Consider the following 17843-nt stretch of genomic DNA (forward strand, 5'->3'; position numbering starts at 1 on the left):
ACATGCTATGTGTGAATATTTTCACCTGCTAAAGGTGTTTTACTAAGCTTTCTATTTCATACACAGTGTTTAACTTGATTCATTCTCATAAAACAGTCCCTAAAAATACCTGCTGAACATCAATTACATTTTCTGCTGCTTCTTTTTCCTTCAGCTTTTGTTGAAGTTCAAACAAAGAATCTTCTAGAGCCTCTTTTTCAGACACCCAATCAGTTTTCAAGTTTTCAAATTCCTCTAAATCTCTCTCATGACTGGATGAAAGCTCTAGCAATTGTCTCTCTAGTTCACTGTTTCTGTTGCTGAGTTCTGAAATCTCTGCAGTGTTCCAGTCATATTCTTCATCCTCATCCACTACAAAACATGGAAATACATTCATAACAATTTTTACAGAAAAAAAATTCTTTAATTTATTTTCTCCCTTGAAAATAACTCCATAAATGTACCTTTTTCTTCTTCCTTTCTGCCTCTTTGTTCTGACAATGTTTTAACAGTCTTCTCTAATACTGCAATCTGTTCTTGTAACTCTAGGTTCTTTTTCTTCAAGACTAAATTTTCCTTTTCAATAGAATCCACAATGTCTGCAGGGAAAAAAAAGAGATTGGTAAATCACAATAACATTTAAACCAAACATTAATTTCTGTACAATAAATTCAATGTACATGCAAGTTAAAATAACAAACATAGCACATTCTCATTAAGGCACTGTAGAATAACTAAGTTATAATTCCACAAATGGAAATATTTCACAGATGCAGAATTATCAGTTATCAGGAGTAATACACCTCCTTGATCAAACATTTTGGAGGTTAAACAACTTATGTTCATTCTTAAAATCATGAATAAAACAAAAAATCACAAAGTATACTGTGAAATGCTTTCACGGAAAATTAGAGCCAATCACATCTAGATCTTATTATCTACTGACCTTTGGTAAGAGCTTGATGCTCAGTGTTTCCCATTTCAGACAACATGTGTTCGCTCTCCAAAGCCACTTGCTCTCTTTCTGCCTCCAGAATCTCCAAAGAGGTGTTGATTTCCTTTTGCTGTAAAGTAAATAAAATGTTCACTGTTAATACTTCATCCACAAATCAAATTTCCTGCTTATCAGACTCAAGTTTTGGATGAATTTCTTCCAATGAAAGTCATCTATTACCTTTAATCTACATGTAATTCTAAGATCTAATTAGAAAGGAACTCAAGTGAAGTAAAAGAGAAGCAAATTGTCCCAACCTGGAGACCAGACTCGATCATAAGATCGACCAGCTCCTGCCTCTCTTTGAGCAGGGCATTCTTGCGGGCAATTGCATTCTGGGAAATATTCCTCCTCATCTCCTGGAGGTCACACATAAGGTCAATAGACTGAGCCTGCAGCATGATGATAGCATTTTAGAGAAAAAATGCAAATTGTTTAAAAACTTTAATTTTATCAAAAAGTTTTTGCTCAAATATGAGGTGAAATTCTAAAATTTGATAACTTTCAGGCAAAAATGCAGAGAAAATCTGGACAAACTACAGTTCAACAGAAAAAGTATCATGCTGCAGACGTTAGAAGGGGAACATTGCTACAAGCTGTTATGCTTCCCAAAAGTTGGCTATATGCACAGTGCTGGGTAAAACATCAGATTCATAACACTCAAACAACACAATAACTACTATTCTATATCTTCACTATAAAGAGTGCATACACTGCTTTAAAAACTTTAAAATGTCTGTAATGTGCAGATGTACATACATGTATGTTTTCTTTTTATTAAGAAACATGCCAGGACTCAACCACAGACAAACTGGATGCAGGACAAAGAATGAAGAAAATGTCACAGTAGCAGCATGCATTCTCAAGCAAATTCCTTTACATGTTTTGCCTTGCAGAAAAAAGTCAGGCAGCCATAAATGACTGGAGAAAAACAAAATATACATGATTTGCATCCAGCTGGTCTAGCAGTTGGTACTTGGCATTGTGAAGCTTAGTGGACACCTTTTCATTCTCCAGTTTCAGAACTGACAGCTCCTTTTCTTTCTCTGAAATATAAAATCAACACAATATATAGACTACAGCATGATTACAAGCTAGGATAGCAGGTATAAGACTTGTGTAAGCTTTCATATATATAAAAAAAAATGTAAATTCTGTGTTATTTTCTGTTGAAAGATCGTTTCAAGTACATGTAATTTAAACATTTATAGAATATTTTGAGAGATACATGTATTAACCAATTATAGAATATTTTGAGAGATATTAACCAATTTTTACATTTGCTAAATAGGGACTGTTGTACCTTGCAGTTGCTGCTTAAAAGTCTGTAATAGTGAATCTGTCTTGGATTTATCAGATAGTAATGCATCATGGTCCCTCTGCAGCTCTTCCAATTTGGTTTCCAATTCTGCAACGTTACCATCATGCCCTGTAAAAATGGAAGAGTTGACATAAACACCTATAACCATTTGCTTACCTTTAACAGACTCTATTATGTTGCAGTTTATTCAATAAACAGCAAAACTACTCATGTAATGAACTTAAGCAAAATGATATGATTTAAATCCCTGCATCAATGAGAGGTCAATATATAGGACATGGATGACAAGTACCTCCTCTCTGTTCCAGCTCTTGAACTTTTTCTTTGTATTGTGCAATTTCCGCCTTGAATTTCTTGTGAAGGGCAGTAATTTTTTGGGAGTGCATGTCCTGGAGCAACACCGTTTCCTGTTGCTGGTGCTCTTTTTCATGACGCAGTTGTTCCTTAAGCTCCTAAGCAAAACAAATGCACTTCAGTGTCTAATAACTCAGTACAGAATCTAATAGCTTTAGGATATAGTAATGTTATTTAAAAGACATGATACCTCATAAACTTGAATACAAAAATTCTAAAGGTACATCCACACTCAAAATTAACACTTGTATTCAAGAAGATATGCAATTCAATAAACCCTACAAATTCTATTAAGGCATGTTAAAATCTCTGAAATCCAATGAAATACAAAATAAAAAGAAATGTTTACACATCTTTATTCACAATAGACTTTTCATTCTCAATCAGGGTCTACCTATGGTGGGCTCTTTCATTAACAGCATTGTTAGATTTAGATAAGGCAGCACAAGATTTCGCAATCTGCACAGGTAAAAAATCTTAATCTGTAGTCTCACCTGGATGGTATCTTGCAAAGCCACATGCTGATTTTCAACTTCCGGTGTTTTTCCCTCCTTTGCCTACAATTTAAATACATGTATTAAGAAATTAAACTTCCTACTCTGGTTTTTCAAAAATACCAAGCTATTCATTCGAGACACAAAACGTAAATCCTCAAAATCTAATATAAATGACAGGAAAGGCAAATGGATGATTTTTCTAGCCAAAAAAATCTTACTTTCAGACACTCTTAACCACAATTCTATGGTGTCTGTGTCAACAAAGGTGAAATAAGGTCTTAAATGTCAGCCATCTCTTACTGCAAGCCGATGAAAAGGCTTAGAACAATGTTTGCTTAAGAAAATCGTATGAATATTCCCAACGCGCAAGACGTGTACACAAGCCTGTCAGGCCAGCTTTTAAACAGAGAGAAACAAAAAACTTCACCATCCAAATCAATTTACTCTCCCAAACCCGCCAGTGTTTGCACTCGAGCACTTTTAAAATGCCTCTATTCAAAAGTGGATTTTGTCAATGTTTTACAACAGGCAAGTTGTGGACAAATTTGAAAATTGTTAAAACAAACAGATTGATATTATCCCATTCTGTAATGTTTTAAGTGGCATTGAAGGAATGCAGGTAGACTGTTGTGTTATGGTCATTTAATGTTTTACAGGGGTCAAGCAGTTTATTGCCAATGCTTGTGGCACTCATGTCATTCGTGGTCAAATCTTTCCTTTTACATCATTCATCAAACATATCTTCTTCCAATAAAATTACACCATATATTTTACATGTAAGACCAATGGGACAATGATTTAAAAAAGAGATCAAATTTCTTCCCAGTCGTAAATCAAGCTTTGACAGCAAAACTTTTGACAGCTGTTGCTGTAGGTAAACAGATTTGGTCAACACTGTACATGATGATGATCAAAGTTCTTTGTTGGAGGAAAGTGTTCCTTGAAATCCAGATGTACAATGGATCAAGTACACACACAGAGAGAATTTGACACCCTCCCCCCTCCCCATAATTGCATGTAATTCTAAAGTACAATTGTTACAAATAAAGATATATTCAAACACAGCAGCTGTAAGGAAATTCAGAGAAAACTACTGCCCACTGGCACGATTATGCTAATTCTTTATGCATTTACACAGATCTCTTTCATATAGAGTGCTCATAGCAAAGAATTGAATATGAATAACCAGCTCAACTCTCACTGCACAATGATTCATAAACCTGTCTATTTATGATGGTCATAAAGAATCTTTATGGTCCAAAATAATCGAATCTATTAATATCAAAACTAAGGAAGTTGACAAAGTATTGTTTAACATCAACTAGGCATAGTTTTGTCTGTAACTCTTGATATTGCCATGAATATATCACAATATGGTGTAATATATGACTCGGACCTGATAAAATCCAATAAAGTAGAGAACGTCCTAGATAAACAGGAAAACGTGACAGGTGTTTTCTTTGGAGGTGGACCAAAGAATTTTCAAATAATGCTTTAATCCACCTTTAATGATGATTTTATACTTATCCTAACAGTACCCGAGTATCTCTTTCCCCTCTCACCTCAGTGCTCTGTCCATGCAGCTGCTCCTAAATCTATATATCGCAGAAACTGAATCACAGAAAAAAACGGTACAAGTTGTGTTTTTTTACAACACAAAATTACAGTGATTTTTTTTTTCAGATTTACATCAATATGGTAATAAATGGCCAGGTGTTATCAGTAAATATTCTCTAGACTACCAGTCAGCAGTAAACTCTGAATTTACATATCAAATATTTCATAGATTTTTGACTCTGAGAACCCATCCTATATCTAATCCAAACAATATCATATCACTAATTAATTAAACATAACATTTAGTTGTTCATTGTAAAGTACAGGAAGCTTCAGTATATAAATCATTTGTGAAACTGCTAAAAGCTAATCTGTTTACTTTTCCACCATTTTTCTGGATTTTCTCTTTTATGGTCAATAAAAAATGTAATCTACCGACCTTTATTCAAATGACACGGAAAAATTACAGGGCTATTAACAGCTCTATTGCTTCTCCTTGCCTGGCGAGAGCGTGGCGACCTCTCACGACAATCAAACCGCATGCTTTTTTCAGTTTTTTTGTCCAAATAACTGGTGGCAATTGAGCATGCTCGACTGCACAGTTAATAAGGAAGACACAAGCAGACAATGCGAAAGTGTAGAAAATGGGAAACATTTTTTTCTGATGACAGCACAGAGTTGTACAAGCAAAGAATAAATTGAAGGCCATTTCTTCTTAAAAACTACACAGAAAGAAAACTGGAAGGGGAAAAAATCTAAAGGTAATTCAACAAGACATATATATGTCTGTAATCAAACAGATTTCTTTCACATGTGAAAATGTAAAGTAGCAGATGGGAAAAAGTTATTCCTAAGTACTACATAGAAACTGAATCATATAAAATATTAATCATTCGGGATATAAAATTGCAGTGACAAGCTATAAAGAACTTGCTGACAAGTATTATCTAAGTGACTCACCCAATACAGGTAAAAATCTTATCTCTCTCTATTCTGTGCATCATACAAAACATTTACCTAGCAATCCAAAAATGAAAAAAGCCCGCCTAAATAATTACACAATTTACCCACGCTAACCTCTAGAGGGGTTATCACCAATAAATTTGTCCTCTCCTGCCACTAGGGCTGATAATTTTGAAGACTATCATCTTAGCAGATGAATATAGAACATTTAGGCATATTTTACTTCTTGAGTATACATATTTACATGTCTTGAACCTTTTTACTTTGCAGAGATCATTCATGCGATTCATAGTTTGAAGGAAAAAAACCTACGCAATTTAAAATTCAATTACAAGTTTTGTAAGGAACGAGGTATTATACCATTTGTACGGAACGCTACAAAATTTCTATGGCTTGGTTTTATCTCAGCTGAGTGACATACATGCCTCAGTGGTATCCTGACCCTTATCAGACCATTACAAGGTGTTAAGCAGAGGAAAAAGTTCAAATCTAGTCCTAATAAATCAATACATATACCATATCTAACATTAACCCTCTTACCTGGCTTTCCAAAAATCTACACCCAAAATTTTTCAAGTCCACCAAAACCACACAAAAAATACTACATTCTTTAAAATCCACTTCATGTCACATTCGTTCATTAACAATCCAATTAATGTCTAAAACTTAGGGGAAAGTTAATCACAAACATGGCTAACCTCAGATGACCTCTGTCTGCTACATGTGCTTCTGTCATGTCTAACCAAACTGCAGAACAACTTTCATTTTTGACCAAACTACAGACAAATGCAAGACACCGCAGATCACTGATAAGGAAGTTTACCTCGACCAGGTAATAACATTAAAGCTTTGTGAATTAATTGAGCATGGCAACTATGAATAGAAATTACATTCATTTAATATATTCAAATACAGACACGGCATTAAAACGGACAAGGTTTTATTTTATTATCCGGGAAATTATTTTTACGCACATGTACTATCAAAATGTGGACTAACCTCCTGATAGGTAAAAGCAGAGGACCTGTTAATTCTACTCCCAATTTATCTGCTAAGAAACCAGAAAGACACCATCGGAAAGCCACAGAATTAAAAAGCACAGAAAATGTGATCCTTAGCTTCTGGAAGACTCTGAGAACACTCTCACAGGAAGTAGCCAAACTGTGACCTCTGACCCCTGCATTATCTTGTGCCTGGTTGTACCAGTCTTTCTTGGAGCTTGCAGTCTGCTGAACTGCAAGGGGCCAACAGATAGGACTTGGAGGGTCCACGATAAGACTTGCTTGCAAACTTGGGATTTGCTTTGGGTGAAGATTCCTAAGGTCCTTAGCTACAGGAAACTCTTATTGATAAACATACGGCAACAGTTACTTTAGTGGCGGGCTTATCAGCTGTGGACTCCTTAGATACCAACATTGGTGACACATAGCAAAGATAAAAACCCATTCAAGGCAAGATCGCTACAAATCTTCGTTTACAATGCCCTCTGATTAAACTAGCTTTCCATTTCAAAATTGGATTGGAAAAAAACTACGTCACTATGGTTTGAAAAGTCTGCATACTTCGTGAAATAAAATTTTAAAAAAAAAAACTTGCACCTTCAAAGGTATATATTCTAATATTTCAAGAAATAAAAAAATCCTCAGTTATTAGCTTTTAACATGCACATTTAATATAAGTCCTTTAAGCATGTTAAAATGTAGCACTTACAGCAGTACATCAGATATCAAACAATTTAAGGACAGATTTAAACAGTAGGTCTCTCATGTTAAGGGTTATTTCCTGTTTCCTTTTCACAACTCTTAATTGTTAAATCTGTATAACCCCATGCAAATTTTCCTTACATTCAAATAATATCAAGAAATTTTGCTGAAATCTCAATCATTCTGCATGAATATTTTACCCATTAAAACATAGCATCATGAATTCCGTCAGTATAAATGTTACTTCAAGGTAACATGATCTTTTAGCATAAAACAAATGGTAATTACATCCTCAAATGGACAGAAAAAAAATATATGCATAGACACAGAGAGAAGTGGCTGGGTTCAGAATACATTACTTACTTTCACTTTGAAGGGCACCAGCAAACTGGCAGTTCGGGACCAAGTCAAGGGAAATTCATTAAGATGAAAGATATTGACAAGTGTTGACTTACCACCCCATTCGTTGACCTCCAGTGTTTATTTTCCGCCTTCAGTCGTTTTACTTCAGACATCAAACGGTTAATCTCATGTTGCATGGAGATACTGTCTCCAAAGTCCAAGCCATCACTGCTAAACTGTCCCTGATCAAAACCTGCAAAAACAACATGTAAATCATTAGGTAATATTGAAAGTCTCTGAGTTTCCTATTTACTTCCTTTAAAGTCAACCAAATCTGCGGAATGAACTAACCTTTGCTCCCTTCAAGGTTTGTGTTTCAATACCAAATTTTAAATTTCCATTTTCACTTTTGTTAACCAGGAGGAGTGCAGAACTTAGTACATAGCTCATGCAATCATTATACTTTTCAGTTACTCCTTTCTTTACCTTAATTTAAGTTATTTGACTTAATGAGCCAATGTATGTGACACACACCTTTCCACAGATCCTACCTGTACATTTTACACCTGGTCAAGTTAGTAATTGATCCCTAATCACACAGAACACTCAGTACCAAGGACTGCATGCTTTCATAATTTATGCCTTCTAAATTCCACTTCATACAATTTAAAATGTTGATAAACATGCCTTACTTTCTGCAAATTTAGATCCCACTAGAAGAAGCACATACCTCCCCCCCCCTCCCCCCCCCCCCTTACTTTCCTAACTCTTACATTACAGGTTGACGCTATAAATTACATTTGTAAAATACAATATATATGTACTCCATGCTGTGGAAATGTGCAAATAATGGCCCATTATGTTGGATACTGGTAACAGGTTTCACACCTCAACCAATACCCACCTTGTGTGGGTGCATGATTACAGCATAATGTCTATAAAGCAAAAAGACTTGAATAAACCATACAACAAACAATATAATAGCTTTATTACCTGGCTATTTTAAGAAATAAAACAATACCATCAGAGTATTTTATTAGTGGGTGTATCGCAACTCCATTATAACATGTGATGATTGCCCACGATTTAGCTCATATTTTATATGGAGATGTATTATAATCCTGCATTCAAAATAATAATAGTCTGAGAAGCTCTGCAAGTCAAATATTGCAGTTCAGGATTTCTATCTCAAAGACACACTGAATCTTGCAAATATTTGCTTTAAAGCTTGGGGGCTCAAAATTTGGGATCTAAAACTGATTACAGGGCAAATAACAGAAGGAACAACCAAAGGCAAATGGTGTTTACCTTCAACGTATAGCCACAACAAACATCTATAAAGGAATTTTCAGATCATACAAATTAATCCTTTGCACAAATAAAGGTAATTTTCTTCAAGATCTTCTCAAAATTCAAAATAATTCAGTTTATCCTACCATTTTTTGGTGATTTTTTTAAAAAACTTAACACAACTTAATATGATTAATTTACTCTATTTGGAAGTCGATCATTTGGAACATATCTTTAGAATAATTTAGGTGAAACTAAACAAAAAATAACTGCAAGTACCGTTTAAAAAAAAGTATGGAACAAATTGCAAAAAAGTATATGTCCTTGACCTAGTGAAACTGTAAGATAGAAGGTCATTATTTTTGCAGTTTTGCTACATGGAAGAAAATAGTATAATTGTGAATGCAGAAATACTTGTGTACATAATCATGTAAATTACTGAAAGTTCATACATGGTACATTGCACAGACACGTTGATTCCTTGTTTTATATACATTTTTTGTTTTATATTTATATACAATGTATATATATGAGATATAGTTTTCAATTACTGCTTGATTGACAAAACTAAAAAAAAAAAAAAATACTGTCCCCTGCATGTTGTCCAACTTCCTTTCAATATGGTTGCCCAATATAAAATGAGTCATTTGGGATACGCGAGGATTATACATGTCACAGTGTTTGATAAATTGTTTAGTAAAACAGGAATTGTTGTTTGCTTAAACCCAGACATTACTCCTGCCTTATACAACTGCACAGCAACGGATAGCTGATTCTATTGGTTTCTTTCAATCATAAGTGTTTAAAACGTTTAATGCTATCAAACATTTTCTACCAGAAAAAAAGGTTTTTGCATAATTTTTCAGGGGAAATCCGGACATTCTATTAATCAAAACGCTTAAATATTGAACTGTCGGTGTGTGAAAATATCTCATAATTACAAAAATGAAATCAAATGAGTAAACTGGAACACTTCTGTTGCAAAGCAACTCAAACTTGCATTTAATTAGCAGGACCAATAATTTGGGTGCACATGGTAAATGGAAAACAGAACTTGTCTCCACAAGCCTTCCCTCTGGAGACTGATGTATGTGAAAAAGTGGCAGAGAGTCTAAAACAATGACACACAAAACTATGAATATAAAATAACTTAGCAAGAGATGCAACTCAAAATGAGGAAAAGTATGTAGCACTCTGTCACTTGGTCTAAATAAAAGTCATTTTACTGATCAGAGAGGTGTACATTATCCAAACTACCCACCTCCCCATTTCAAAGGAAGAAAATGGACCTGATAAAGCTAAAACTAAATTTAAAGTAAAAATACTACACTGATAAAACAATGCAATTAGGTAAATAAATATTGATTTCTGTCACTACTTGTTCATTGAAATCTTTGGGTGTGTCACACAACTGGCTCCAAATAAGACACTGTCAAGATTTCTTCTGTTATGTAATTTATGTGACAAAACTTGCTGTCTAGAGATAAGATGTCGTCAAGGGAGAAAAAAGAAGACCGAATGTGGTCGTATTGATCAGAAATGTCTAGCTTATTATTTATACCCCTCTCCGCCAGCTACAGTTCTTCTACAGGTGGGGTGTTTCTTATCTTTTAAAAATGCCATAAGTTTACCTTTAAGGATGAGCGTAATTCAAATTGGATGATTTAACAAAATATATTAGGGCTTGACTAGGCTTTTTATTCCATAGAAACTCTGAAGAGAGAAACATATCCGGTACCTAAAAATTCTTTGATCCTAAAAATCCCCTTTTTTTCACTGAATGCAGTATAATTAATTAAAAATCCCTGCACATTTATGTATCTTTGTGGCAAAAATCCATTCAGTCAACTTAATCTTGGTTAAATCTTTAAAATTTCTGTCTTATAAATTGATGTACCTAAACTACCTCCCTCAGTTTCTTTAAGGAACAGTACAACTTTGTTTACCTGAAATTAGATACATGTATCTCATATACCCTCTTATCTTCGGATGATAATACAACATCAAAGAGCAATAACTGCCTTTCAATATTTGCAAGTTCCTTTAAACAATAGCAATACATGCTTAAGAAATATGCACAGATTTGATCATTTGATAACAAAGAAATAAGCACCTTGCCACCATGTTTTCACACAAGGTTAAAGAACAAAGACAAAATTTGAGTTCATATTAGCCATACTTAACATCTTTAACTATGCTTCTTGATCCAACAATATCCAATACTATGCCTGAAGCTAATCTTTATATTATTCAAATTTTCTATAATTGATTCATTTTTCCAATAAATTCACACTTTAGCACACAGTTCACTTGTGTAAGTATATTCAACTGTTATGCCGTAATAAGATACGGGATAATTGCTTTCCACTATATTTAGATTGCTGTATGTGATTCTACTTTGGAAGTATCAAGCGTGTTCATCTCGAATTAGTCTAAGACTGTTATTACAAAGTTTAAGTACCCGATTCACAGTCATTATCACGGTTACAGAACAGTTTTACCGCAGCTTAGATCTTGCATTATACGGGCTAATAACAATAAGAAGGAAATAGCAGTAATATAATTCATTTCCCTTTGAAAAGCCAGTGTAAATAAACAAGGCATCAAGATCTGTTGTGCAATTCATTGCAAGATAAAAAAAGGGATGATACCCAATTTATTCTCAGTAACAAATACCACAGCCTTTCAAAAATATTCTCTAAATTCTATCTTTCCTTGTAAGACGCAGCTATTTCGATCACGAAGTACAAGTATACTCAACCAGAAGTCAGATTACTGGGAGTCCTGAAATGATTGACATACATGTCTGACAAATTATTTACTTAAATCTATTAGCACTGAAATTCCATGTACTATTATTCATGTCAGGTTCCATCCAATGTTCAAGTGTCATTTTGAAATAAGACTTTTGACTGATTTCCCCATTCATGATTGATTCTTAAGCAGCATATATTTATTGATTCTATGGAATACTGAGTGATGTTATGAGTTAAAAGTGAGTTACATCTGTACTTTTTTTTAGTGCTTTATAGGTGGTCAACTGAATACATGTATTACACTTGATATCTATAGAGGTGGGTTTTGTCACCAAGGTTTAGTACTTATCATGATAAAATGGACACAAGCTAGAACCTATCATACCAGGTGTTAACTGTGGGGTTAAGTAATATAGGTTAAAATAAAATGAGTTTTGTATAGTATTTTTTCAAAAATTGACTTTCCTGTCCTTTTTTTATAGGATGATATATTGAAGCACTAGGTTAATATTACTTTCTGATACATGTATATATTTCATAAATTGGGGATTTCAAGGAAGATAACTCTCAATGGAATATGCCTGAGGTTTGCACACACATGAGAAATGAATGCACTATCAATTTCTTAAGGTATCGATTGACATAAGCATATTCTAAGTAAAGTACTGACCATAAAAATGCACCATGTATATACAATACTACTATAAATCAGAATCTTTGTTCTATCATTGTAAAATCTTGAAGTTTTTAGAAATCATATTGATTTATGGTCAGGTTAAGGCCAAATTCTATCAAATTTATTTGAAAATATACATATTAAGATATTGGATAAATCAATAATATTTGCCATTTCATTCTCAAAATCAACTTAATAAACTTTAAAAATAAATATTACTGGAATACTTGCCATGTGGATGTCTGTCTTTGGGGGACGTCGGGGATGACAGGCCCTCATGGCCGTCCTGGTGAATGATGGTTGCCCTGTGCTGCTGAACAAGATCTTCATGACTGTGCTTTAATTTATTTATTTCTCTCTACAATATTAAGAAAATAAATCACAAAAGAGACTCAACCCCAGGCCTATGGCATGGCATATTGGTGCAATGTTTACAAGTTATCAAATAAGTCTTTGGTCCATTTAAAGATTACCGTATAGTAAAATCACTTATTTTTGTGGTGTAAAAATTTCTTGGTTTGAAAAAAAAATACTGGTAGCAGAGACTTGATTACATGGTAGAAGATGTGTAGAGAGTTGTCTTGTAATGATTACATTTTGAACACTTCATGGAGGACATGACCTGGGTTTCTTCATACCACATAAACCCCAAGAAAGTTATAGTGATTTTAGAGTATTCAGGTGACATGTTTCCAATTTTAGAGATTGACTACCATCCCTTTTTGTTTCAAAATTTAAAAAACAGAATATTTCCAAAATAAAAAAAATAAGTTTTATTTGTCAGAATCTATATTAATTAATGATTATAAATCTAAAGTGAAACCTTATACATAATTTTTGAATATTCAAGATTTTATATTGGATTCTTTGAATATTCATGATTAAAAGATGGATTCAATACATTGAATATTCACGACTGGATGATAAACTGACCTCCTTCTCTTCCAGCATCTGTCTGTACTCCCTGGATATTGTATTGATTTGTAGTTCCGCTGACTCAGCCTTCTCTTCCAGTTCATGGTTGAATCTCTTAAGGCGTTCATTCTAGAAGAAAAAATAGATAAATGACCTTGAATTTAATTTATATGCTGCATCTCAGTGCCTTGGGAAGCTTAGCATGCAAATACTGTAATGATTCAACAAAAATCTATTTTTGCTGGACATGATGGAAGATGACCTGAGTGAAATGTGAAGCCCGGTCAGTGGTATATGTCTAATATATGAAGTATAAATCATATGCTGTTATATGTATTTGACCTTGAACTTCAAGGTGTGTGACAATCACGGTAGCTCAGTCAGTAGAGTGCTTGCTCCATGATCGGAAGGTCATGGCTACAAGCCCTAGCTACAAAAAACCCAAGTTAATAAAAAATAGGTACCAAATGTTCCACTGGCAAGCACTAAGCACTTTGAAGTGAAAGTTGCGGGTCTTTTGAATGAGACCTTAAAAGCCAAGGTTCCATGTCATGACAGGTGTTGGCACAATAAAGAACCCTCACTGCTCAAAGGCCCTGAGTGCTAAGTAAAGGTCTAAATTTGAAGCCTAGCTTTCATAACCTACAGTGACATCGCATATGGGTGAAATAATCTTGCAAGGGACTACATGTGGAACTACAATCAATTAATCATAGTGTGTGCTTGATCTTCAAAAAATTATTAAATATCAATTTAAAATAAAAAAAGTAATGGTCGAAATAAGGAAAATGAAAGATATTTATTTACATGTATTGCATTTTCTCTTCAAAGGAAAAAAAATCAGATTCCTACTAAGGGTTCACAAAATACTGAATTCATATATAGTGGTGAGGACTAAAGATTTGAACAGCTGGTACTTCAAGATAAGATTCCATTTCAGCAGGATGTTTCATCCTTCTAGAGTGATTCAAAAACTGGTGGAGGAACTGTGCTACAAATAACATTTGGTTGTATGAACTACAAGGCTACACTCTATACTGAATCATGGATGATGAGTACATCCTCTACATATTTAGTAAGAGTATAACAATGCAACGATACATCAATGTATTGTGATGCAGAGGGGTCATTAATGATATATCAATACATGTACATTAAATGATACAGAAATATCACATTTTTTTTCGACACTGTCCAGAAGTTATATAAATGGGTACATTTTGGTTTCAAAGTTAGAATATTTGTGTAAAGAACAATGGTAGAACTCATTAACCCCCTCCCCCTCCCATCCCAAAGTCAAACATTTTTTTTTAGAAATTAAAAAAGGAAAATTCAATCTTTATTTTGCTTTAAATTTAGTTTTGAAAAGTACTTAGGAATATTAGAATAAGATTCTTTGAAAAGGGAATTAATGCTAAAAATTTTATAGTCAAAAGAAATAATTATGGAGAACTAGTTGTCTTAGTATTATGGAATATTTCACAATGAAGATTGCATTTTTTTTTCTCTCAAACATTTGACACTCAAATTTATTGCTGAAAATAAAAACAACTTCCATATATTAGCTAAAATCACCTTATCTTTTACAACTTCTGATATTTTTCTGCAAGTGCCTCCTTTCCTCATCAAAAGGTAAACATCTTTAGACTAATATTGCATCTCGCTTTACATTTGATCAGTAGTAATAATGTCAGAAAGTGAACAAGGGAAACTCAAATTTAAATTTTTACACCCCTGTTTTAAGATTCACTGCCAGAATGATATTTTTTGACTTACATAGTATCCTTAACAAGAAATTTAATCCATATAACAAATCTACTCACTGTCTCTACTGTTAACTTTTTTAAAACTAAATATTATTAAGAAATTTCTATTGATTTTTTTTTTCTTTTATCCTAAAAAAGAGAAACCTAAGAGAGAAATTCTATATTCAGTGAAGATTCTCTATAAATGTATTTAGTAAATGAATGCCCCTTTTTAACATCTGGTGCATGATATAAATGCTCAATATGCATATTCAATACTCTTCAGTAATAATTTATAAGGACTATTTCTTGGACACACATGTTATTCTATTTGAACAATAATATGCTGCTTTATAATAAGATGAGAAAGTATTTTTCTTCCTAATTCTGCTGACAAAATTATTAGATCCACCCTTTGATAATGCTTGAGTCATGCATACAAAATCCAGAGCAGGGCCTCATGTGCCAACAAAGTAAATACTGCAAGACAAGAGAGTAAAAACAGCTTTTTGTTTAAATAGAATGTTTGCATACGGAAACGAATAAGGACTAAGGCATACAAACTTATGAAGGGAAGTCCAGAAAAGCAGTGAAGGTGACGTCTGTTTTTTCATAAAGTCAGACATTAACCACCTACATATAAATCCCAATATCCCACTCATTCCTATACTTAATTTATAGTCTAAACTTCTTCAGAACAGAGAAGAACTTTTCATAGTTTATTTCAATACACTTTCATTTTCATAAAGTCATTGTTATCAATATTAAAGGTGCAAACACATGATCAATATAGAAGCACATTCCTCGGTGATCCAGTACGTGGTTTTTGGGTTGCAGCTTAAGTTCCAAGTTCAATTCCCTGCACATAAACATTTATTTTAATGTTAACATTTATGTTTCATGGATATAGCATTTTAACTGTGATGTTTTCATCAATCTAAATGTAAAAGGGTATTAGCTTCAGTGATAACTTGCAATGGAATAATTTCTAATCTCAGTCACTGGAGCATAAAATGTAGGTCAAATGCAGCGTCTCTGCAAGGACCAGAGTTTCCAGGCATAGAAGCACCTTATCCACAAGACTGTTACTTAAATCAATAGTGATAAGACTGAATGAGACCTATGCACTAAGCTTATTCAGGTTAATTATTAAAATAATAAATAATAAAATGTATGACCATGTCACAGCATTCGAAACATATTGTATCAAACTATGTTCAAATCCAACATATTAGATATTCATAGATTGCAAGAGTAAACAGTCGAGACCTAAAAACAAGAAGAAAGGACAACCACTAATGGTACATGTATATTTACACAAAACCTTGACAATGAATGTTTGAGTTAGAGAACATTACTTATAAATGGAAGTCACTCTGCAACAAAAAAATGCATTTATTTAGCACATACATGAACAATATTTCACTTTGATGGAGTATCAGTATGTTTTTTTCATTTGATCCAAGAATTCAAGTATTCTGTGGTACAAATAAGATAAAAAATGAATGCAAAATTGTACTTTAAAAAAGTATCCACCATGTATAACATTAGTATGTAGATAAGAATGAAATACCACAACCTGCTTAATTTTTGCTCTGTTGTTAATTCTGCTGATTCCACAATATGAAGCAGAAATTTGAGATGCAATGAAATCAGTAAATCATAACTAAATAGAAAGCGTTGATTTCAGAACAGCAGAAATGGAATTTATTTAGAAAAAAATAAAATTAAACATTAATTAAAAGCTGCAGTAATTTTAAAAAAATCTTGATAAATCATTTTCTCATGAAGAACGTGCCAAATTTAAGGTAGTTTTTCCAAACTTTAAACAAGAAATTCAGCAACCTTCATGATAAATAAACCTATGACACTGAAACATTTTAAAATCTACCTTAATATTAAGACATACCTCAGTCTTTAAGGCCGATATGGTGTTCTGACATTCGGCGTTCTTCTCCTGTGCGATCCTTAGCTCCGTGGCATGGTCTACAAAGACAAACAGCAATATCTGTCACACCTGTAAACTATTCCATATTTGGTCATTTTCTAGATAACCCTGTCTGATAGCGTCTCTACTCCAAGCCACACAACAAAGGCATTTCACCATTCAAAAAAAAAATCCGGCCTCGGCAGAAATACTGTTGCCTAAAAGCTCCCTGGGCAATCCCAGGATATTTCAGCACATTTATAACCCAGAGGTACAGGATTTGGTTTTTCAAGGAAAAAAAATTCTCATGCTAAAAGGATGTGGACACCCTAAGTGTTGCTTTATTGATTCAATTCATATTCTTAACCTTGATCCCTCAAGTCAAATAAGAAAGAAAGAATTTTCATAAATAAATTTCATATTTGCTTAAAAATCTGTATGTTAGCATATATTTTAATCAAAGGATTCTTTTAAACTATAAAATGCATTTCAATGATGAGGTTTATATTCATTAAATGTATTAAATTAAAAGCATCAAATTTCGTAATATGCAGCAGGAAAAAAAAATTGATCAAATTTCTCAAAAACTGTCATGAATAAAAATCTAAGTTAGTCATACATTTCAATTCTTATCAAACTCACAGTTAACCGGCAAAAATTTTTCTTATCTGCAAAAGGTTTTTCTGTGCCAGTCGAAACCATGTGCAACAAAACTACCCCAAACAGGCCCGATCAATTTGGCCAGCTCAGAAAGAAAACAAACAGTTCATATCAGCCAATATTCCGCACTAAATCATAGCCTGTTTAAACTGAAGAGGCAAACA

The 17843-nt window shown here is 33.4% G+C and overlaps 1 protein-coding gene across 4 annotated transcripts in view; it reads right to left on the reverse strand.

Moving 5' to 3' along the window:
- The window catches only part of LOC133182966 (thyroid receptor-interacting protein 11-like), a 34884-nt gene that overhangs the window by 9103 nt on the left and 7938 nt on the right, over nucleotides 1–17843 (reverse strand). The window contains exons 2-13 of one of the 4 annotated variants that reach the window (XM_061317864.1): nucleotides 17002–17078; nucleotides 13366–13476; nucleotides 12664–12790; nucleotides 7824–7963; nucleotides 3143–3205; nucleotides 2587–2746; nucleotides 2277–2402; nucleotides 1916–2019; nucleotides 1231–1365; nucleotides 926–1043; nucleotides 444–578; nucleotides 110–351 (exon numbers count right to left, since the gene is read on the reverse strand). In XM_061317864.1, the coding sequence (XP_061173848.1) occupies nucleotides 110–351; nucleotides 444–578; nucleotides 926–1043; nucleotides 1231–1365; nucleotides 1916–2019; nucleotides 2277–2402; nucleotides 2587–2746; nucleotides 3143–3205; nucleotides 7824–7963; nucleotides 12664–12790; nucleotides 13366–13476; nucleotides 17002–17078 (1538 nt within the window). Of the gene's footprint in view, nucleotides 1–109; nucleotides 352–443; nucleotides 579–925; nucleotides 1044–1230; nucleotides 1366–1915; nucleotides 2020–2276; nucleotides 2403–2586; nucleotides 2747–3142; nucleotides 3206–7823; nucleotides 7971–12663; nucleotides 12791–13365; nucleotides 13477–17001; nucleotides 17079–17843 lie in introns of those variants that run through there. The other 3 variants (XM_061317861.1, XM_061317863.1, XM_061317862.1) reach the window with 3 other exon arrangements.

The sequence above is a fragment of the Saccostrea echinata genome, unplaced genomic scaffold (assembly GCF_033153115.1).
Source record: "Saccostrea echinata isolate AGI-Se365-2 ecotype Australia unplaced genomic scaffold, CSIRO_AGI_Sech_v1 ptg000009l, whole genome shotgun sequence".
In the NCBI taxonomy this organism is placed as follows: domain Eukaryota; kingdom Metazoa; phylum Mollusca; class Bivalvia; order Ostreida; family Ostreidae; genus Saccostrea; species Saccostrea echinata.